A 22,369-nucleotide genomic window follows, 5' to 3' on the forward strand; every position below is an offset into this window, starting at 1 on the left:
ACAAAAAAAAAAAAAAAAAACTAAAAGTAAAAGGACTGGGGAAAGACACATTGATGGATATTTGCTTATCGATAATAGTGATAATAATTATTATTATTGCTATTATTATTATTAATTTTCATTCTCATGGAAACTTGCAAAGAAAGAAACGCCCCTGGAAAAGGAACTTTTTCCACCTGGGTGAAACAAGCATAAGGTAAGACTAGAGAGAGAGGTTTCTGATTCTCATAGCCAATCCATTATTCCAAGACAAATAATCATGAGCAAGATGTAAATTCTTACCTGTCAGTCAGGGAAACTGACCAGCTCCAGCTACTCCTTTTCAAGTGTCTTCTCCAGAAATGGAGCTTCAACATATGGGAAAAGAAACTAAAATCTGAAAAAGTAACATCAGAAAATCTCACACTCATTGTTCTGACTCAACCCAACTAGTCAGCAAGGAGGAGAGGAATCTGCGGTTAGACTGAGGTCATCTTTGGGTTAAGAACATTGAATAATGACTTACATACAAATTGGGGGGGGAAGAGACATAGGTGGATTGATCTCATAATTTATTTAATCCTTCTGTTCTTCAAAAATAATTTAAGATGCCAGGGCTGGTGGCTCACTCCTGTAATCCTAGCTACTCAAAAGGCTGAGATCTGAGGATTGCAGTTCAAAGCCAGCGAAAGCTGAATAGTCCCAATGACTCTTACCTCCAGAGGTAAGAGTTGGCACTGTGACTGAAAGTGGTAGAGTGCCAAACTTGAACAGAAGAACTCAGAGACAGCACTCAGGACCTGAGTTCAAGCCCCATGACCAACAAAATTAAGTGCTTTTAAGTGAGACATCTACTCACCAGCTTTTCAAAATGCTCGTCGCTATTAGGTGTATGCTATTAGCACCTGTAGACACTGGACTTGCTTCTTCTGCAAGTGGTAAATTGTCACTTAATTCGTGACTGCCAAATACAAACCTTTCAATCAGCTAGAAGCAGGTGCCAAAAACACCTCAAAACAAAGCAGTTTTATTATTTCAGCCCCAGAAAGGAAATCTGGAGTAGAAGAGAAGGAAGAAAGTGTTAAGAAGGTGATGACTACCAAAGACAGCTTTCCTCCTAGAAAAAGCCCCATACCAGCCCAGGACTTGTCTGACACCTAGAAATGAAGCTGGAACAGAATAATAAATGCTCAGCAAATGTGCTTCATGCAGGCAACTTGGGGCCATCCCGTATGACCTCTTTGTTCCTGATTCCCATTCTGTTTCCACTGCATCATTTCCTTGGTTTTGTATTTTCAATATCTTCTCTACACTATCACTCCTTCAGTAATAACAACATCATATTAGAAGCTTAAATGCTATTTCACTGTAAAGTAAGTATAAATACAATTTCCAAAGAAGCACAATGAAATTAATATACTTCATTTTCTGAGTTACCATGACTTTAAGTCTACTAATTCTGGCTATATGGCTTTCCTAAAGACATACAACAAATTTTATTTAAAAAAAAAGACCTAGTTACATAATCCTTTTATATATCTTTTTAATTTTACTATAATGATAAGGACAGGACATTCATGAGTTTATCATTTAAAGCTATCTTTAATAGAGCTGAATGGCCAGGCATCAGAGGTTCACACTTGTAATCCTACCTACTCAGTAGGTGAGAATCATGGTTCAAAGCCAACCCCAGGCAGGAAAGTCCATGACTCTTATCTCCAATACACTGCTCAAAAATAGCCAGAAGTGGTTTTGTGGCTCAAGTGACAGAATGCTAGGCTTAGGGACAGTGCCCAGGCCCTGAGTTCAAGCCACAGGACCAGGAAATATATATAGCTGAATTTTGGAGAGAGGAGGAAAGGAACAAGAATGAGATTTGTTTTTAAAAAAAAAAATAGGTGTCAAAACACAAATGTTAAACATTCCTCTCATCCTTCCCTCACCCTGAACCCCCTTTACCCTGTGCTGGAGGTTCTGAACTTTTTCTTTTTTTTCAACAATTCATCAAGGCAAAATTTTGAGGGGCAATGTTCCAAACTACTAGTACACTATTGATGCACAACTTATTTAATCAGAGTCAAATTGAATTGCTAAACTTGTAATAGGCCAACTTCCCTAGAAATTACTGCCCTCTCTGGAACAAACCTGTGATTTAAGCTATATAGCTAATCGAACTGGATAACTCAACACAATTTGTTTTTAATCCTCTCAGTGAGCCAGGGAAAGTGATGTACACTTGTAATCCCAGCCATTCAGAGATAGTAGGAACTTAAATTCAAGGCTAACCCAAGAAAAGTTAACAAGATGCTACCTCAGAAACAAATTCCAAAACATCAAGGCAGGGGATATGGTTCAAGAGGCAGAGTACTTACCATTCACAAAACTCTAGGTTCAAGTTAACTATTGAGATAGAGGAGAGAGAGAGAAAAAGAGAGAGAGAGAGAGAGTTTCCTTTCATGAATGTAGGTAGCTTAGGGTGTAGCTCAGTGGTAGAGTGGGTGTTTAACATGCATGAGGCCCTGTGTTCAATCCACAGTGCAAAATTAAACAGACAACAAGCATGCAGGAAATTGTTCAGCTATGATTGGCTTTCTATCCAATTCCATAAAGAACATGAAATCTCCTTAGCTTTTAACTTGCATGCCTGGCCTTTATAATCTTTTACCTAAAGCCTTATAGTTTGTCTTAAATGAAATGAGAAATGCATGGAGATGTATGTGTGTTTCCAAATGTTTACATAAAATACGTATGTGTAGAGGAAATATGTCTTGGCCCTAAGATATAGTCCAGTATTCTGAGACAAACTTATTTCTCCCACAGTCATTCATTTTAAAGTGATTTCTTGACTGTTTCTCATTCCTGTATTTAGCTACAGAACACCTTTCGAAAGTGTATCCTTCACACAATGAAATTATAAAACATTTCAATTGTTGGAATTAAATATTTACAATATATTATATTTATACTATATAATGTACAATAAACATCAATACGTACGTACAATATAACAATTACAATATATTTGCAAAGTAAATTGCCAAATTATTGTCAATTATTATTTGAATGAAGGTTGAACAAATTGCCAATTATTATTAGAATAAAGGTTAATTATTCATGAAACTTTTAGCCTAAATCTTCTATTAGATCTTCCAGTTGCATATTTGTTTGTTATTTGTGAAGAATTATTCATGAGTCTTCTAATTTTAAAAACTATAGTTCAGAAACTGAAAGGAGTGTACAGCAATGTAATTTCTTCTGTTATTCATTCATATTATTGTCAGGTAGAGAATTATTTGATCTAGTTTTAGAAAGTGAAGCTAGCTGTATGTTTTTACTCTATATGCCATTCTATCTATATATACATATATATAACCATCAACTTACAAATCAAGTAAAATAGAACCAACAAATGTAATATCACCTTGTGCTTTTTAATTTTATTAAACTTTCTCCAATTGTGAATTTTTCTAACATTGTATCGAAGGCACATTCTAGCCAGTGTTTCAGTTTGCTACAATTCACCTCTTACTTTTTGTCTTCAATTCCTGTAACCTCTGTCTTGTTCTCCATGTTCCATTCTGTATCTCCTGTCTGTGTCACGTGGTCATTAACACAGTGGATGCAGTACTCCTTCCGGTATTGATGGTGGCAGTGGACGTAGCACCCCTTCTTCTGTCAGTACCCTAAGTTCTATTTGCCCTGGTGACTTGAAAGTTGCTGCTAAGATGGCCCCTAACATTCCCTTGGAAATGGACCTTCCCGGTGTGAAGATTGTTCATGCTCAGTTTAATACACCTATGCAGTTGTACTCAGATGACAATATTATGGAAACCCTTCAGGGTCAGGTCTCCACAGCTCTAGGGGAAACACCTTCAATGAGGTAATATGACTCTTTTGGAACCCTTGGCATATTAACTAAACTCGTGGGTGATATCATCTTTAATGGTGTCTGGTTACATTGTTTTAATAGAGAGAAAGATACGTGGAAAAACTTTAAAGAAATGCTACTAAGAAATTATTGTAAACACCTAGAATTGAGAGTAAAGATGATTTGAGGAATCTTTAAGTAATAAATGTGGCCAGAAGCAATGAAATGAAATCATATAAGAATCTAATAATGGGTGTGTCTTTTGAACGCTACAGTGGACAAGTACTGATTTAGTACTTCTCAAAAATAGTTTATACAAAAGTCTTACTTACCACTTGCTAAACGTGATTGCAATCTAGAATCCCCTAAACAGAGGGTCTGTCTCCTGTGGGTCAGAAATTAGGAGAGGGGTAGAGACTAGAGAATGTTTATAAGATGCGACTTCTTTCCCTAATGTCAGAGGACTGAGAGGTAATAATTCTTCTACTTAAAACGTTTGCCTTGTGATTATGTTTGATAGGTGAAAAGCTCACGTTTTCATTTTGACTAATTTTTTTTCATTATGAGTATTTGTTGCCAGTATTTTTTGCCACCAAGCTTTTCTCAAAATGATTTATTATGAGATTATTACTTCTTTCAATATTGCAAAGTCACTTTTTATAAATGATTGTGTGTGCTATGTAACAATTTCCCCAAAATGACTCAGGGTGAATACAGCAGGCTAATAATAGACTATGTCATTTTGCAACCAGTTTCTTGTATATAAAGATGCTTATTTTCAGATATGCACAATTAAAATATGTGAAGTTAAAACCATATTCTCTAGATAATATTTATTGCCTGACAAATGATACTATGGTGGCATTTTTAATTATCATGACTCTATTTGTAAATATAAAATTAAAACAAAGCAGCTGTCATTGTAAATAAAATTAAAGTGCTTACTGTAAATACATTATTTAAACAGTTTGACTGATGCACAGAAAAAAGTTTCCACATTAGATGTTTTTCAACTCTGATAAGTCAGTTTTACCAATTTACAAGCGAGATGATAGCATAATCTTAGTTTAATAACAAAATAAATCTGAATGTTATTACAACCTTTATGACTGTGAACGATCCAGTTGGATTCATTCCCAATCTATATCTGGATTGTCATCATTTTTCTGAGAAAAGTTACTTTTGTTCATATGTGTAATGTTATACATCCATACACAGACTTGCTTTGTAAAATTGTTGAGCCCTAACAGTCACGTTTGCCCTCCAAAATGTTTTGGCTAGACAGAAAAGTGTGGAGGTGACTCCAAAGTTGTTGCTTTATGATGCTTTTGAAGTAACCCATCGTATCTTCCATTAGAGTAGAGGTTTGCTGGAAGAAAACCCCTGCCCAGCTGTAGACAGCGTGCTGATGCTTGGGGTGTCTGCTATCTCTCAGATCTCCTAATGGTGCCTCACCTTGAGTCCTTGTGTTTCAGTGAACCCACAGCTTCGGTGCCCCCTCAATCAGATGTGTACCGGATGCTCCATGACAACCGAGATGAACCTACCCAGCCGCGCCAATCCGGCTCCTTCAGGGTTCTCCAGGAGTTAGTGAATGACGGTGCAGGTGAGCAGCCATTAGCATCTGCTAAAACGTTCTGATCCCGATGTTACTAGGAGGGCATGGGAGGGAGGGACAGCTACGCACTGAAGTAGAAGGCTCCACGTGATTTCTTCATGGGCCAGCAAGGGCACCTGTGCTAAGGACTTGGGCAATGTCTTGTTTAGGAAAAGTTGGCAGGACATGTGCAGAGAGCCACAAAATGAAGCCAGTCATTCACAAAAATATAGTTGAAAGCAGCAGAGATACATTCCATCCATGGTAGTCGTGGGCTAGCTCAGATTGGGTATCATAAGGTTCCATTTTAAACAAATATGCTGTAACTTCTCAGCTTCTCCTCATCCTTTAGGCTATCATCCATGTTCAAGGAAAAGTAAATAAATCATAGTGATCCCTGACTGATTCAAACCCCAATACCATCAAAAATTAATTCTAATAGTGAGCCTTTACTGTATTCTGCATTGTGTGAAATACCTGGCATACATTCTCATTAACAGTCACAAAAGTCAATAAGGGAGCAGTTATTATGTTCCCTAGTTAACAAATAAGACACAGGCATGGGGAAGATGGACTTGTGCAAGGCCACACAGACAGTAAGCTGGACTGCTTGCCGCTCCTGCCCTCCTCTGGGCTTATACTTCAACCGATGCTTTCATATCCCAGAAGATACATACTTTTCTATAAAAGCCACAAAAACAGGCTGCGAATGTGGCTTAGTGGTAGAGTGCTTGCCTAGCATGCATGAAGCCCTGGGTTCAATCCCTCAGTACCACATCAACAGAAAAGCCTGGAAGTGGTGTTGTGGCACAAGTGGTAGAGAACTAGCCTTGCACCAAAAAAAAATCTCGGGGACAGTATCCAGGCTCATGAGTTCAAGCCCCAAGACTGACAAAAATACACAATGCCCTATCAGGATAGGTTCTAACAAAAAAAAATGGGAATGAATGTTGGTAAGGATGTGGAGCTAAGGGGAATTTTTGTGCCTTCCTGGTGCAAATGCACAGCCATCGTGGAAAACAGAATGATGGTTCTTCAAAAAAGTTAAACATCAAATTCACAGATGATCTGGCATTCCACACCTAGATATGCACACAAAAGAAAAAAAGATAGGTATTTGTACACCAATGTTTACATTATTCATAAGAACTAAAGAGGGCAACAAAACTCAAATGTTTATTGACAGATGATACCTAACATATAATATACATACATCTGATAGAATATTATTCAGCCTTCAAAAGTGATGATTGCTGATACATGCTGCAACATGGCAGATCCTTGAAAACATTATGCTAATGGAGAAGCCAGACATGAAGGATGAGATTCTCTGATTCTACTTACATGAGATGTCTAGAATACACTAATTCAGAGTGACAGGAAATCCAATAGCAGCTGCCAGGGGCTGTGAGGAGGAGGGATGGAGAAAGTTTTTGGCTAGGGATGTTGGGAAATTCTGGGAAAGGATACTAGTGGTTTTCCACATTGTGGATGGACTTAATGACACTGACCTGCACCTTTAAAAGTGGTTAAAACTCTCCATTCTCTGTTACCCATGATCTTCATAAGAAAGATGACTTCTGTAGATCTGAGCATTTAAAACAGCTCCCTCCAATAACACCGTCTGGTTACGGGTTCCATTTTGAAAGCTCTCTTGCAAGAACCAAGTCTCCTCCCCATCCCTCTCCTTCTAAAATGGCAGTGCAGGTGCAGGAATCCTCAGACTAAGGATTCCTTAGTCTAAAGTGCATGAGGTAAAGTAGAGGCAAAGACCACGCAGGAGCCAGCTGCTTCTTTCCATAAATAGAAACACTTTTGCCTTTCAGATGACCGTCCTGCTGGGACCCGAAGTGTGAGAGCTCCCGTTACCAAACCCCACGGAGGTGCTGGCAGTGCCCCGAGGATGCCCCTCTGTGATAAGTGCGGGAGTGGCATTGTGTACGTCTCATTTTTAACGTTAAGACCTTATACAGGAAAGACAATTGTGAAAAAGTTCAATTTCAACTCCTTGACTTTAATTACCTGTATAATATGTTGACGGTTGCTTAGCTGTAATGCCAGATTGGCATATAATATGAATCAAATTTTGGCTTTACTTTCAGAAATACTCTTGAAAAATAAGTGTACCTGCTGGGCACCCTAGCAACTCAGGAAAATGAGATTTTGAGAATCATGGTTCAAATCCAGCCTAGGCAGCAAAGCCTGCTGGAGGCATGGTTCAAGTGGTAGAGTACCAGCCAAGCAAACTGAGAAAGCTCAAGGCCATGAGTTCAAATTCCAGTACCAAAGAAAGGTCCAAATGTGTGTGTAAAAATAATATCAAGAACCATGGTTGCACTTTTAAAAACTCTCTTTTTGTTAGTGAATAATCTTTGAGCATCCTTTCTGTATAGATCCAAGGAAGCATATAAACTGGTCTTCAGGTTTTTCCCTGACACAAACTATCTTTACCTGATTTCTTAAATGAGACAGCAATTTAAAAAATAAGTTTAAGGCATACATTCATGTCCCATTCCAAGGGACTTCATGCTTAAAAGCCACACTTGCTAATTCAGATCTCTAATTGAACAAAATTATTTTCATCTCTCCATTTCATGTGTCCCACATGATTGCATCCACCTTTTATCTGCTCCCCTCATGAGCTTAGGCAGCATTTGTCCTCAGCAGGAAATATCTGTCCTGTTATCTAAAGTACATGTAAGAGGGCAATGGAGGATGAGCCTGACTAGAACCAGAAAAGGAATTGGGGACCAAAAGGAAAATATGGCAACCAGGCATGGTGAGGTGAGGCATGCTTGTAATCCCAGCTACTCAGGAGAAGGAAGAGGCAAGAGACCAGGGAATCAGCAATTATGAATCACGAATTAAGGGGGAAATTACCCAAATCTTATCTCAGAAGCAGAATACAAAAGAACTGGGGGCATGGCTCAAGTGATAGGGGCTGTAGACAACCTACAACTTTGGTCCAAGTCAGAATCATTTGCAGGATGTGTGTGACATACCTCTCCCTCTTCTTTTTTTTTTTTTTTGTCCTGGGGTTTGAACTCAGGACCTGGGCACTGTCTAAAGCTTCTTTTGCTCAAGGCCAGTGCTCTACCACTTAAGCCATAGCTCCACTCCTGGATTTTTCTGAGTAGTTTATTGAAGAAGAGTCTCAGGGACTTTTCTGCCTTGAATGGCTTCAAACCATGCTCCTCAGATCTCAGCCTCCTGATTAGCTAGGATTACAGGCTAAGCCACCAGCACCTGGCTCACCTCTCTCTCTCACAGAGAAATAGGGGTCAGGCATGACCACAGGCAAGACCCTACTTTTTTTTTCTATAGAGTTTTTGTTTGAGGATCTGAAAACTACACATCAGGGTCTAAGGGCAGCCTAGGATGGTTTGTGATAGACAGCTGTCTTCATTTGCCTGCGCCCAGCTGTGCACAGTTTTACAGCTGGAGGCTGGCTTCCAACCAGCTAATTCCTGTCTTAGGGGTCCTGTATGCCGCTGTGAGTCTCTGACTTGAATTTGATTTCCCCACAGTGGTGCCGTGGTGAAGGCCAGAGATAAATACCGGCATCCTGAGTGCTTCGTATGTGCTGACTGCAATCTCAACCTCAAACAGAAGGGCTACTTCTTCGTGGAGGGGGAGCTGTACTGTGAAACTCACGCAAGAGCTCGCACGAGGCCCCCAGAGGGCTACGACACAGTAACTCTGTACCCCAAAGCTTAAGTCCTTGGCACACACTCACGCAGCCCCCGCACCCATACATCCTTACCCCCGGCTTAGAGCAGGAGCCCCCAGACCCGAGGCCAAAGCTTTTCGACATTATCTTATTGTGTATTGATGAGAAGAAATGGGAGGCTTTTTAAAGCAATAACTTTTTCTATGTCACTGCCCACCATTTACAGTTTTAGTACAAGCATCCTGTGTGTAAACACCAAGACACTGGGGACTGGGAGGGTCTAGTTGTCTTACTTTGATGGTTGATTGGAGGGAGGGGCAATTACAGGAAACACCAAATAACAATCTTGTATTCTAACTATTCTGCGGTGGTCTTCATTTGTTTCAACTATTATGATGCATGTCAGAAAGAAATTCCCAGGATTCCTCTAGCTCCATATCTCAATATCTCAAAATGCCATACATAAAGCATTTTTTAAATGCCTAAATTTAGTTGAAAAATCAACCTTTCAACCAGAGGGCCAGCTCCTCCTTTGGCATAGCCACACTATTTAAAGGGAACTGTCTTCTTTCATTTTTATAGCTCACTCTTTCTAATGAGCCCCACACTTCTGTTGATGGGAGGGACACTTAATTCTGCTAAATGAACATAGGTCTGTCTATTTCCAATTAAAAGTGTATTTTGCTCGGACCCGGTCTCTTTGGAGTTGAAATTCTCTTTCGTGTAAATGCAGTCAAACTGAAGGTTCAAGGTCTATCCAGGATTTTTTCTCAATGCTGACACAGAAAGTGAAAAGTAGCTAAGGGGGGGCGGAAAAAAACCTGAAAATCAACCTCAATTTACTGTCTGGAATTTTGAAATAGCACAAGAATTCAAAGCACCAGCAACTTACGGGCCAGAGGATGAAAGTTAGGACTACCATGAGGAGGACTGAGTAGAAACCAGTTTAGAAGCATTTAATCCCAAGAGACTCCTTCTCCTTACACAGCCATACACACTACTGGAGGACTGTGAGCATTTATCTCAAAAAGCTGAAATGGAGCATTTTTGAGGATAAAAAGGGGGAAAAATCCTGGGTGATCTAGGTACTGTACTAAAAAGAAGATAAATTAAGAAACCATGAAAGACTCATGAGAAAAATTTACATGGATGTCCACTCCAGATCAGACATTGAATAGTGTTTTGCATAATATTAGATTTTATTTGTTGCAGAGTGCATAATGACTGCTTAAGTTTTGGTTTAGAAAGGAAATTTATAATAAACATAAACTAGTATAACACTAATCTGAAATTTAGGAAAGATACAACATAGGTAGGTTAGACTGCGTAACAAAAAAAGCCTATGAAGCATACCCTATATTCTTAATGGAAGTAGAGCTATGGCTCAAATGCTAGAGTGCTAGTCTTGAGCAAAACAGCTCAGGGACAATGCTAGGCCCTGAGCTCAAGTGGAAGTTTAAAAAACTCTGTTTTCAAAAAAAGCAAACGGGCTGGGAAGGTGGTTCAGTGGTAGAGCACTTGCCTTGCATGCCTGAGGCCCTGGGTTCAATTCCTCAGCACCACATAAGCAAAAAGAAAAAAGCCGGAAGTGGCGCTGTGGCTCAAGTGGTAGAGCGCTAGCCTTGAGCTGAAGAGCTGAGAGACAGCGCCCAGGCCTCCCACGACTGGACCAAAAAAAAAAAAAAAGCAAACAAATAAAAAGCCAGCAATAAGGGATTCATATCATAAGCAAAGGATGCCAGCCAGTGTCTTACCTTCCTCAGAGAATATCATATTTTTTAAGGAAAAAAAAGACCTGGTCATAGGCTCTGTGTTTAGACTTGTAAGCTTTTGGAAGCAAACAATAATCAGTGAAATTATCCATTGTTAAAAATTGGACCTCTTTAACTCCTTTGTACAACTAAAGATAAAAATAAATTTTAAAAAGTTGTAGCTCTGTGAACTCATCATCTCAACTCTTTGAACTCATCATCAACTAGTTATCAACTAGCTGTTCTTTCAGAGTACCTGTGGGAAAGAATTGCTACCCTCTCCACCAATAGATGATTGATTGGAAGAAAAGAATTCCATTACTACCTATTTTTGCACATGTATAAGCAGAGTACAGCAAGACACAATAGCCAATGCCACCCACTTAGAGTTTTCTCATCTCTGCATAAGATATATTTCTCAGTTGTCCAACACAGGAACACTGCAAGATAAACAAAATAGAAATAAGACAGCATATGGTCCCTCTCTGTGATCCAAGCATAATCTTTAGGGTATTTGTCCAAATATCCTATATTCTTCCTATGACTTGGTCATTTCTTCATACTACTATGAATTTCATCTATGAGTAATGATAGCCTTGTGATCTCATGAAGATCTTATGGAAATAAAAAAGCTCCACAAGTATTTTAGTCTGGTAACAAGTTGCTAAGAATAGATTTGACTAGCTTGTTTTTGTGCAATGCTCTTGAGATCACTCCAGATTCTTCACTCTGCAGCTGTTGGTGAGCAGGTGAAAGCAGATTCTCAAAAAAGAGAATGTGAAGATTTTTAAAAATACTGTAACTCATAGAGTCCTTTTGAAATTGGTAGTCAAATTTTTAATTCCATCCTTTAGCAATGAACTTCACCATCTAAAGGAGTAAAAGTGTTTTTTCAGAGTAGTTGGTGGACTGATGGACTTATGTCATAGAGAAGATGTATCATCTGACTAACAGGCTCTGCTGTCTATGTAGTGTAAGAAGATATGAAATAGAAATTGCTTACCATGTGGAGAAGATGGTATTCATGAAATGTGATCATCTCAGGATCCAGGAACTGGTAGCATCAAATATAGTTAGGTACCCTCTATCTAATTACAAATATAAATAAATAGATAAAATACTGGCGTACCTCCTAAAACTCTGGTATGTTAAGGAAGGAGGGAGAAACTTTGAAGATGTACAGAACAATATAAAACCAAGGTTTCTGAATCAGGAAGTTTACCACTGGCTTCTATTTCAAAGACTTTTTTGAAAAGTTCCTAAACTTCCCCATCTTTCCATTTTTCCCCATGGAGATCTAGAAACAAAAATTCATAAAATACAACAATTCTCAACACCATGCAAAATAAGCAAAAATATTGCACCATAAATCCAACTATTTGAGGATAATCACATTAATAAGGGAGGAAATTTAACTTCCCCCAGAGTAAGTGTTCTGAGTAACAATCTGGGTAGTATTAATAGAGGATAATCATTGTAACTTATTGAGTAATCCAAACCACTCTGATCCATACAGATAATTATGTATGTATGTATGACCAGCTCTGTTTCCTACCTAGCTAGTTCACCCCTCATTAAACAATCTGGTGGTCCCCGGCTCCCAGGAGGTTGCCATATTGATGGCTGACACCTGATGAGCATAGTACACTACAGCTCAGCACTCCTGAATTCAAGCAATCTTCCTCAGTCCACTGAGTAACTGGAACTACAGGCACAGGCCACCATGCCCCACAAATTTTTTTTTTACTATTTTATTATCTGTAAGTAGTTGTGCAAAGGAGTTGCCATTAACCGAAGCAGGTTGTGGATACAGAGCATCTTGATCAGTGTCGCCCCTTTCCACATTCTCACCCGCCCCTCTCAACCCTCCTCTTTCCTTGCTTACCTTGTATTGAATTATTCGCAATTTAACCAGGCAGTTTAAGTGTACAATGCAACCTGACTATGTCTTCACCCCTCTTCCACCCACTCCTTCTCACAAATGTTTTTGGTGTTTTGGTTCTGGAGTTATTTGTGGTACCAGGGTTTGGATCCAGGGGCTTGAGCCCACTTGGCTTGCTTGTTCAGCAGGCACTCTACCACTTGAACCCCACATCTCCAGCTCATGAAAGATGGTGGGAAATGAATTGTTTGCCTAGTTCGAAGTATCTCCCTAAGAAGTACTTATTAATTACAAAAAAATAACTTTAGAGTGGAGAACACTGGAATATACAACCTGAGGCGAGTCTTCAAGTGAGTATGATCACAGTCACGTGGCACCTAACGAGAGGCGAAAAGAAGGATGCGCATCACTTTGATGGTCCTGATGAAGATGCATGATCACTGGGAAATGGCGACAAAATCCACAGGAGAGAATATTTTACACAGTTAACTGGGCTATCATCTTCCAAGGTGTCAAGGTCAAAAACCTGGAAACTGTTCTGACTGACACACAATAAACAGACATATCATGGCAATTAAATGCAAGGCAAGATCTTGTGCTGTGTCTGTTTGTTCTGTAGGACATTGTTGGTAGAACTAGTGAAGCCTAAATGAAGCCTGTAGAGCAAAAGTAGGGCTAAAGTATCTGGGCTAATCTCTGATTTTAGCTGAGAATATTCTTTATTTATTTTTGGGGGGTGTGGTCTGGTCGTGGGTCCTGAACTCTGGACCTGGGCGCTGTCCCTCAGCTCTTCAGCTCAAGGCTAGCGCTCTACCACTTGAGCCACAGCGCCACTTCCGGTTTTTTTTCTTTTTGCTTATGTGGTGCTGAGGAATCAAACCCAGGGCCTCATGCATGCAAGGCAAGCGCTCTACCACTGAGCCAGCTCCTGAGAATATTCTTATACGTGACACAACAAAGTATTTACGAGGAGATGGAATATCATGACAGCTACTTACTTTTAATACATCATACTTTTTTCCAATTTACTGCAAGTTGATGATCACGTCTAAAAAATACATAAATACCAAAAATATCAATATACTAGAACTAGGATACATCTCAATCCTGTTTTCACTGATGTTAGTTTGAAAACTACATCAAGGCCTCAAAAAATTGTTAATAAGGCATGCTATAGAATAAAATATAACTTATGAAATGGTTTACGAGTAATGTTTGAGATTACCAAGTAAATAATATATGCTCTTCAAGCTTTCACTTGTAGATCCCTTGTCTAAATGGGACAAGAATTCAAAGCAAGCATGCCACCCAATCAGTAAACAAACCCTCATCTCCAACATGTTACCTTTTGCAATGGGTTGGCTCAAGTACATAGAAAATTAGCAGGTTTCACAAACGGAGACATCACTCCGCTACGTTTACCATTAGGAAATAGAAGCCTTCTTTTTAACTGCATCAGACAAAAGTCCTCCAACATAGCGATCTCTTTTACATCCCTAAATGCTAAGACAACGCTAAAGGATGAGTTGAAATAAAAGGAGTAAGGCAACCAAATAAAACATAAAACAAGGAAAAGGCAGGAAGGAGAAAGAAGAAGGAAGAAAAAAAAAAAACCCTTTCCAAGTGCTTGTTCTGGAACCTGTTAGGTCTCCACCAGCATTTAAATCGGATGGAGAGCCGTTCCCCTGGGCAGGGAGGACGGGATGCGCAGGGAGGGGTCGGAGTGGGATTGTGCCTGGAGTGTGGGAGGGCACCTTGCAGTTTGTCTTAGTCTCGCAGCCCTCCCCCCCAGGACTGGGGGGGGGGCGGGGGGAAGGGCGCGCGGCGCGCCCTCCCCACTCCCCCGCCCCCCCCGGTTGCTAGGCAACGGGATGCCCTGGGCGTGGGGCGCGGAATGCGTGCGGCCAGGCAGTTGGCAGAAAGATCTTGAGCAGCAGAAATGAGCCCGGGTAGGAAGCGGTCGAGGGGGGCTGTCCTTGGAGGGGGAGCCATAGGAGGGAGGTGGCACGAGGTGTTTCTAAGGCCGGCCTGGAGTGAGAACTTGTTATGTTTTGCTTTGTTTTGTTTGAGACAGGGCCTGGCTGTGTTGCCCAGGCTGGCCTTGAACTCGGTACGTAGCCCAGATTGGCCTTGAACGGCCTCAGCCCCTCCCGAGGGCTGGGATTCCGTGCGCCACCGCGCGGGGCCGCTGTGAGCATCCTCACCAACTGCACACAGCCTGGGCTCAGTCCCGGGAGAAACGCGCCCGCCCCCCTCCCCTTCTCCCACCGCCGCTGCGTGGCCCCAGCGCGCCCCCCGGTGGCCACCAAGGACATGGACGATCGGAATCCCTACCTCTCCCCTCCCTGGCTACCTGTCAGTGCTTCCTCGCAACAGAACTAAAAACCTTGCTGGATTCTGTTACAGAAAAGCATCCTGAAGAAGAGAATGAAGTCGATGCCTTTCTCCTTTCAGCGTCCAAGATCCTAAATTCCTCCGAGGGGGTACAGGAAAGTGGTGGCAGCGAAGCAGGTAAACGTCTCCAGGGTCAAGGCTGCAATGATAGTGATGATTCTGCCTCGTACTGACTGCAGGAACAGGCCCATGGCCTACATCCCTGGATGAGCTTGAATGCAATGAACTATCTAGCACCTATTATCATACCAACAGCAGCTAACACGACACTTCGTGCCAGAGTACTAAGGACTCAGACTTCACCTAAGTCCTAGGAAATAGATACTGTCATTACCACCACTTTACAAATGAAGAAACAAGCCCAGAGAAGCTAACCAACTCCCCCAGTTCACACAGGTAGCAAAGAATAGAGCCAGGTGCCAGGTGCCAAATAAGAAGTATCCGGTGGCTCCTATAATCCTGGTTGCTAAGGAGGCTGAGATCTGAGGAGCAGTGGTTAGAAACCAGTAAAGTAACACAATTAACCACCAAAAAAAAGCACCAGAAGTGGTGTTGTAGCTCTACTAGTAGAATGCTAGCCTTGAGCCAAAAGGATCAAGGATAGCACTCAGACCATGAGTTCAAGCCCCAGAACCCACACCAATAAAATAAAATGGAAGGATGAAAAATTGCAAGAATAATATCCTAGTGTTTAAGTGAAGAGCTTTGTGCACACATAAGAGAACACTGTAGAAGGTAAACAGCAAGTAGCATGAAAAATTCTGAGCTGATGTGGAAGAGAATATAATCCTTATTTTCTCCTTTTTATTCACAATGAATAAATCAACACAGAGTACAGTAGAAATGCATGTGTTAAACCCACAAAGATCCTAACCACTTAAACCTTTTCATGATATGTTCAGTTTTCACAAAAAGCATTTCTTTAGAATCTCTGAAACAGAGATATTTACATCTTTTAAATTTTTTATATTTTGCTGATGCCAGCTAATGGTTTGTTATAAGAATGAGAACACTATTGTAATCTTAAGGAGGTATCTTCTTTTTTTGTCATTAGTGGGGGCTGAGCTCTGGGCCTGGACACTGTCCCTCAGCTCTTCAGCTCAAGGCTAGCACCCTAACACTTGAGCCACAGAGCTTCCCAGCTTGTAGGTATTTTCTTAAAGTGAGGATTGTTTCTTTTTTTGCGGGAGGGCGGGGAGATCCGGTTGTGGGGCCTGAACTCTGGGCCTGGGCTCTGTCCCTCGGCTCTTCAGCTCAAGGCTAGCACTCGACCACTTGAGCCACAGCACCACTTCCAGCTTTTTTTTTTTTTCTGTTTATGTGGTGCTGAAGAACCGAACCCAGGGCCTCATGCATGCAAGGCAAGCGCTCTACCACTGAGCTACCTTCCCAGCCCAAAGTGAGAAATTATTTCCTAAATTTATTTTGACAGTAGTCTAGTGCAAATATTAAATATGCTCACTGACTGTCCCACTACCCAAGAAAGTTTGGAGGCTCTTTTGTCATAGTAACTGTTAAATATAAACTTTAAGGATTAAATGACATAATTTTTCTATTTACTTTTTAGAATATGGTTCTGTATCAGAATCAGAAAATCAAATCCAACCACAATCAGCTCTGAAAGTGAGTGTATATAATTTTATTATCTTCAAAATCCCAGGTAAAGTCTGATCTTGTTCAGAACAAATACTTCTTTAATGCATATAGTTTCCTTCACTTAAATCTTCAGAGACATTCATGTAAGTGCACTGGCAAGCCAGGGAAATGACTTAAGCACGTGGTGACCTGACTTTTATGTGATCCTTCCTGGTATCAAGTAACTTTTAGGAATAGAGGAAAAAGATAATAATTGAAGAAATAGTTAGCCCTCTTTTTAAATCTAATACATTGGTTAATGTCATTATAGGTCCTTCAACATCAACTGGAATCATTCCAGGCTTTGCGAATGCAGACTCTACAAAATGTTACCATGGTACAACTTTTATCATCTACCTATCTATCTTTCCTATCTATTTATCTATATGTGAAATAGCCTAACTTCAGGTAGCATTCCATTTCTCAACTAAGGGAGCACTTGCTAATTATTATGTCCAGATAGAATTCAATATTAACAGGTGACTATTTCAGGTTCAAATTTTTTCTTGGGAAAAGTATATTCTTCTCTCTGTTATACTTATTTGGATGTGAAACCAAAAAGAAATAGCATTTCCTGAATTTTTAAATACACTATTAAAGTGTTACCTGCATACCATCTCACAGAAACTTTCGTAAGATTTAAAATGTAACTGAAGTAGAAGGATTGCAATTCAATTCCAGTTGGGGGAAAAATTAGCAAAACTCACCTAAAAACAAATGAGGCTTGGTGGTTTATAACTAGTCCCAGCAACTCAAGAAGTGGAGGTAGGAGGATCTTAGGGCAGGAGGGAAGGAAAGGCAAGATGTCTGGGTAAAACATTCTATTACCTCCAGTCCTAGAAATCACTGGTTTCATAGGATCGGGACTCCTGCCATAAGAAGCAAGTCTCATTCCTTATTTCAGTTCTGCTTTCTAGGATGGTATGTTCCCAGAGTTTATATGTTGTCAGCTGGACTGAGAGGCCCTCTAGCATTTGTTTTCCTAGAATCAATTCAAATAAAGAGGAGCGCACACGATGTACTTTTCGTAGTTTATACTAAGAGTCTTGGCCAGATTTTGGTTTTTATTGCCCAAGATTGAGTCACATTCAGTACTTGAACAATCACTGTTTAGAAGGAGGTGGTTCTTTGACATATTGAGTCATATGCCCATCGTGTATTCTTGGTGCTAGAAGACAAATATCAGCATCATCCAAGGCAAAAGACTTCATACGGGGGAAAGGAGCACTGTAAGTAAGACAGGGTACCGATATTTGGGTACATAATGCAATATATGCTAACTCGATATCAGTGCGGGCTCATTATGCTATACTCAAAGCAACTACAGGGAATGAGAGAAAGCCTCTGAGTGATGGAAAGGATTCTTTTCTGCTGACAGAAATAAAATATCTCTTAGTTCTTCACAAGGTCAGACATCTAACATTACTGGCATGTAGTTTGTAAAAATCTTACTGTTTTACTATATTGCCGTTCTGACTTCATAATCTTAAAATCAAGGCATAATTTTCTGAAAGATGCCTTCGATGATAAAGTTTACAGTAAGTAAACAATTGACCTTCTCTATTATGGGAAATGATTTTTATGTGCAGGAAATATGAAGGTATCTTGCCATTTTAGGTGTATTATTCCTGTCCATGTATAAGGTACACAATCAAGCTTTAACGTTCTCACCTTGTCTTTTAAAGGTGCAGTCTGAAATCAGTGAGATATTGAACAAGAGCATTATTGAAGTAGAAAGCCCACAGTTCAGCTCAGAAAAAGCTCTCGTATTCAGCCCCTTCACTGAAAAGGATTTGGTATGTCATCTACACATTGCCCCTATATTTGTGTACTTCAAAAGTGTTACGACTAGTCTATCTTCACCATTACCTCTCTCCTTCTTCACAGGAAGAATGGGCTGTCAAAGAGGAAAACAAGGAAATTCCCATACTGAAAACCTCAAAAGATGTGCGTTTACCTCTGTAGTTTGACAGTTTTCCTATTTCTTTTAAGAGAGTCTCTGAGAAGCAGAATGTCTGTCTTAGGCCAGATACCTGAGATGTTTCCAAGTACATTCTATGCAAATTTGTATATCTAACCATCCACTTAGGATTGATGTAGACTTAGGAGGAATTCCCCAAAGCAGCTCCAAACCACAGTGACTACCACTGTCCATGCTAATTAGAAATCACATTTGCAGGACCATCACAGTCCCAGAACTAGGAATGCAAGCAACCATTGACAAATAGCCCATAAGTAAAAATATTTTCTTCCTTTCAGTTTCACATGGAAACCGCTCCATGTGATCTACTCCATCACCTAAGATAGTCTTTAAAAATGCTAACCTTCTAGTTCTGAAATTGAAGGATTGGCCATGCTCCTTCACCCATAAAGAAATGTGTGGTTTTAATGAGTAAATTGTGAATGTCAGAATTATAAATCTTGAAACAATTGTTCTTCCCAACTTAAGGATACCACCTGGGGACACAGGGAGAGAGAAAGACAGACAGACAGACAGACACGAGACAGAGATAGAGACAGGGACGGAGAGAAACAGGGACAGAGAGAAATAGGGACAGAGACAGAGACAGAGAGGGACCATGCTTGTTATGTTTCTTTGCAATATAAATGGATAAAATGCTTAATTCAGTTGTATAAATAAAACACAAAAATCTTAATTTTTTGATCATGTGACAAATGGCAGGACATTTATATATGCCCTTTATAATGCTAGCCTCTAGAGAAGCAAGAAAATACCCTTTCTATGGAAAAAAATCATCATTTTGAGGATCCCAAAGCTTTTCATTCAAGGGAAGAAAAATTTAATAGTAATATTGTTAATGGTCTCTCTCAACATGTAACTACTCCATGCCAGACACATTTCAAGGACACATTAACACCGGAGAACTTGACGAGGTCAACAGATAATTCAGCTTCAAGTACAACTATGGGTTCTTCAGAAAATTCTGATATAGTGAGGAACTGCAATAAGGTATACAGTTTTCTACCTATAGGACCTCAAAATATGTCATCATCTGGCACAGACCTTCTTGAAAAATCTAAAGTTGCTGAACAATTTCTGAAGCATGGATTCTGTGAGAATTTAGAGGATATTTGCTTCTCCATTAAACACATGAAGGAAAAGCTTCAGAAGTCACAGGAGAGGGAACTGGCACTAACAAGTGAACTTCAAAACTTAAAAACAGACACAAATACATACAGTAATGGCAAATTCAACCTATGCCCCATTCAGAAGGAGCAAATGAACTTTGTTAAGGAAGAAAACATAGGTGCTAACATAAATGATGATCTAAAATCAAAAAGAATTTCAGAATTAGAGGCATTAATCAATAAATTACTCCCACTCAAGGACACGGTGGCAAAATTCCACGTGAGTTTTTGCAGGAAATGTAGAAAGCTATCTAAGAGTGAAATGCACTGGGGAAGAAGGAATGAGAGAAACAGTAAAGACATTCCTCTCACCAGCAAGAATATCACAGACTTAAAATTCCACTCGAGAGTTCCAAAACACACGCTGTCATGCCTTGACCAAAGAAAACACGAAGTGAAAGAGGCAGAGAGGCAGCCATTTGTAGTAAACCCAGGATCCATGCTATTGGAAGATGAGAAGAACTCCAGTGTCAATTCTGTTGCTGACTGTGTTGCCAAAATTCAATACTTACAGCATTACCTAAAAGACTCCATGCATGTACAGAGAAAAGTTGCAGAACTGGAGAGTGAAAATCGAACCCTTAAGGCCAAAATGAAACCTCTTATCTATACCACACAATCAATGATCCAAAAGATGGAAATGTATGAAAAGCAACTCACCAGTCTGGTTGAGGAAAAGAGTGTCATTCACTCCAAGTTACTTAAAGAAGAAGAAGAGAGCCAAGAATGCCTGAAAGAATTTAAGAAACTAATTAGTAAGTATAATGTTCTCCAAAGCCAAAATAAAATTCTAGAGGAAAGAAACAGTCAACTCTCTTTGGAGAAGCAGCAAATGTCCGAAGCATTGGAACAACTCAAAAGTAAAGATCACAAAACTCAGAATGACATGGTCCTTATCCATAATGAAAACAATCGAATGAGCATAGAAATGGAAGCAATGAAAAGCAACATCCTATTGGTACAAGATGAAAAGGATGAGTTGGAGAAAAATGCCTACCATCTACTGAAGGATAAAAACCTGCTGGAAAACCAACTGAAAGAAAACCAGCTAGAGATGCTGCAGTTAAAGGAGAAAGAAAAACTTGCCCAAACGGAGCAAGAAGCACTTCTTCAAATTCTAGAATCATTGAAGCATGAAAAGCTGAATCTCGAAACAGCCCTAGAAGATTCCACTGCCGCTAGGCAAAGGATGGAACAAGAAATGGAGAACGTCCAAAGCTACCAGTCCACGGCCGAAGAGAATTTCCTGAAAGAAATAAAAAATGCAAAAGCAGAAGCAAGTATTTACAAAAACAGCTTGTCAGAAATGCGCGAGGAATGTGAAATGTTATCCAAAATGGTGAGGGAAATTAAGACGGACAATCAAATTCTGAAAGGAGAACTAAAGAAGCACACTCAAGAAAACACCAAGTTTGAAAAGAGCATCAGCCGACTGACTGAAGACAAAGTATTTTTAGAAAACTATGTAAGAAGCATAGAAAATGAAAGGGACACCTTGGAATTTGAGATGCGGAATCTGCAGCGAGACTACTTGAATTTGAGCGGTAAAATGTGTAATCAGCATAATGACCGACCAAAAATTACTTATGCTTCCAGAAGAGAGAAATTCCATTTTGACAACTATGAAGACACTACTAGATCCAGGAACAGACCTTTAGCCCCAGATTTAAAAGGTGTGTATGCTGTGATCCACGAGTAGCTATGTATGTAAGATTGCTCTAGCCTATTGGACACTTTAGAGTACAGAAGTAAGAATGAGACTTGAAGATGAACATAATTGAGTTTTGAAAGTTTTGCATTTATCTATTCTGTTTGGCTTTTTGAGGGACTGTCACACTATATATGTCAAACTGTATTCAGACTCATAATTCTGTTTCCAGAGTGGCAATGAAGCTTAGCTCAAATTTATTAGATTATAGAATTATTTAAGAATTTTGTGCCCTGGATGAAATCCCTATTCCACTTTTAACATTTACATATATTAAATGTGAACTATACTTCTTTGGCAGGAAGCAAATATTTTTAAATTATTCTGAAATATATTGAGCATTCGCACCTTAAACATATTTCTTTTCTCTTTTTCAGGAATTCCAAATAAGCTATATCAATTGGTTCCATCCAAGACAATGTAAATAAAATTTCTAAAACATCAGTGTTTCAAAACTTCTTTCCCCCTCTCCACACTAAATAATCTTAAATTAATTTTATATATTATAATAATAACCTTGTAACTCACCCAAACAAATTAGTTTTCAAAATTAGAAATTGGAATTAGGCATTTAAACATATATATCTATATAGATAGATAGATAGATAGATGTGCATATATACATACATATATGTGTGTACATACATATATAATTAGACTGTCAAGAAGTGTGAAGAATCGGATCATTTATCCATTTAATAAGCTAGTTTAGTATCCTACTACAATTTCACGGAG

The 22,369-nt window shown here is 39.6% G+C and overlaps 2 protein-coding genes across 4 annotated transcripts in view; both read left to right on the plus strand.

Annotated features, from left to right (window-relative positions):
- Pdlim3 (PDZ and LIM domain 3) overlaps nucleotides 1-9,804 on the plus strand; it is a 29,992-nt gene extending 20,188 nt beyond the window's left edge. The window contains exons 5-8 of one of the 3 annotated variants that reach the window (XM_042700842.1): nucleotides 3,596-3,859; nucleotides 5,323-5,453; nucleotides 7,271-7,382; nucleotides 8,972-9,804. In XM_042700842.1, the coding sequence (XP_042556776.1) occupies nucleotides 3,596-3,859; nucleotides 5,323-5,453; nucleotides 7,271-7,382; nucleotides 8,972-9,161 (697 nt within the window). In that variant the 3' untranslated portion in view covers nucleotides 9,162-9,804. The remainder of the gene's footprint in view (nucleotides 1-3,595; nucleotides 3,860-5,322; nucleotides 5,454-7,270; nucleotides 7,383-8,971) is intronic. The other 2 variants (XM_042700826.1, XM_042700835.1) reach the window with 2 other exon arrangements.
- Nucleotides 9,805-14,450: 4,646 nt separating this feature from the next.
- Nucleotides 14,451-22,058, plus strand: Ccdc110 (coiled-coil domain containing 110). Its single transcript, XM_042699818.1, has 7 exons — nucleotides 14,451-14,507; nucleotides 14,976-15,258; nucleotides 16,709-16,764; nucleotides 17,048-17,113; nucleotides 18,462-18,572; nucleotides 19,490-21,599; nucleotides 22,012-22,058. Exons 1-7 carry the CDS (start codon nucleotides 14,451-14,453, stop codon nucleotides 22,056-22,058), a joined length of 2,730 nt encoding a protein of 909 aa, XP_042555752.1.
- Nucleotides 22,059-22,369: the final 311 nt, after the last annotated feature.

Source organism: Dipodomys spectabilis, unplaced genomic scaffold (assembly GCF_019054845.1).
Source record: "Dipodomys spectabilis isolate Male_0828 unplaced genomic scaffold, ASM1905484v1 ptg000009l, whole genome shotgun sequence".
NCBI lineage: Eukaryota > Metazoa > Chordata > Mammalia > Rodentia > Heteromyidae > Dipodomys > Dipodomys spectabilis.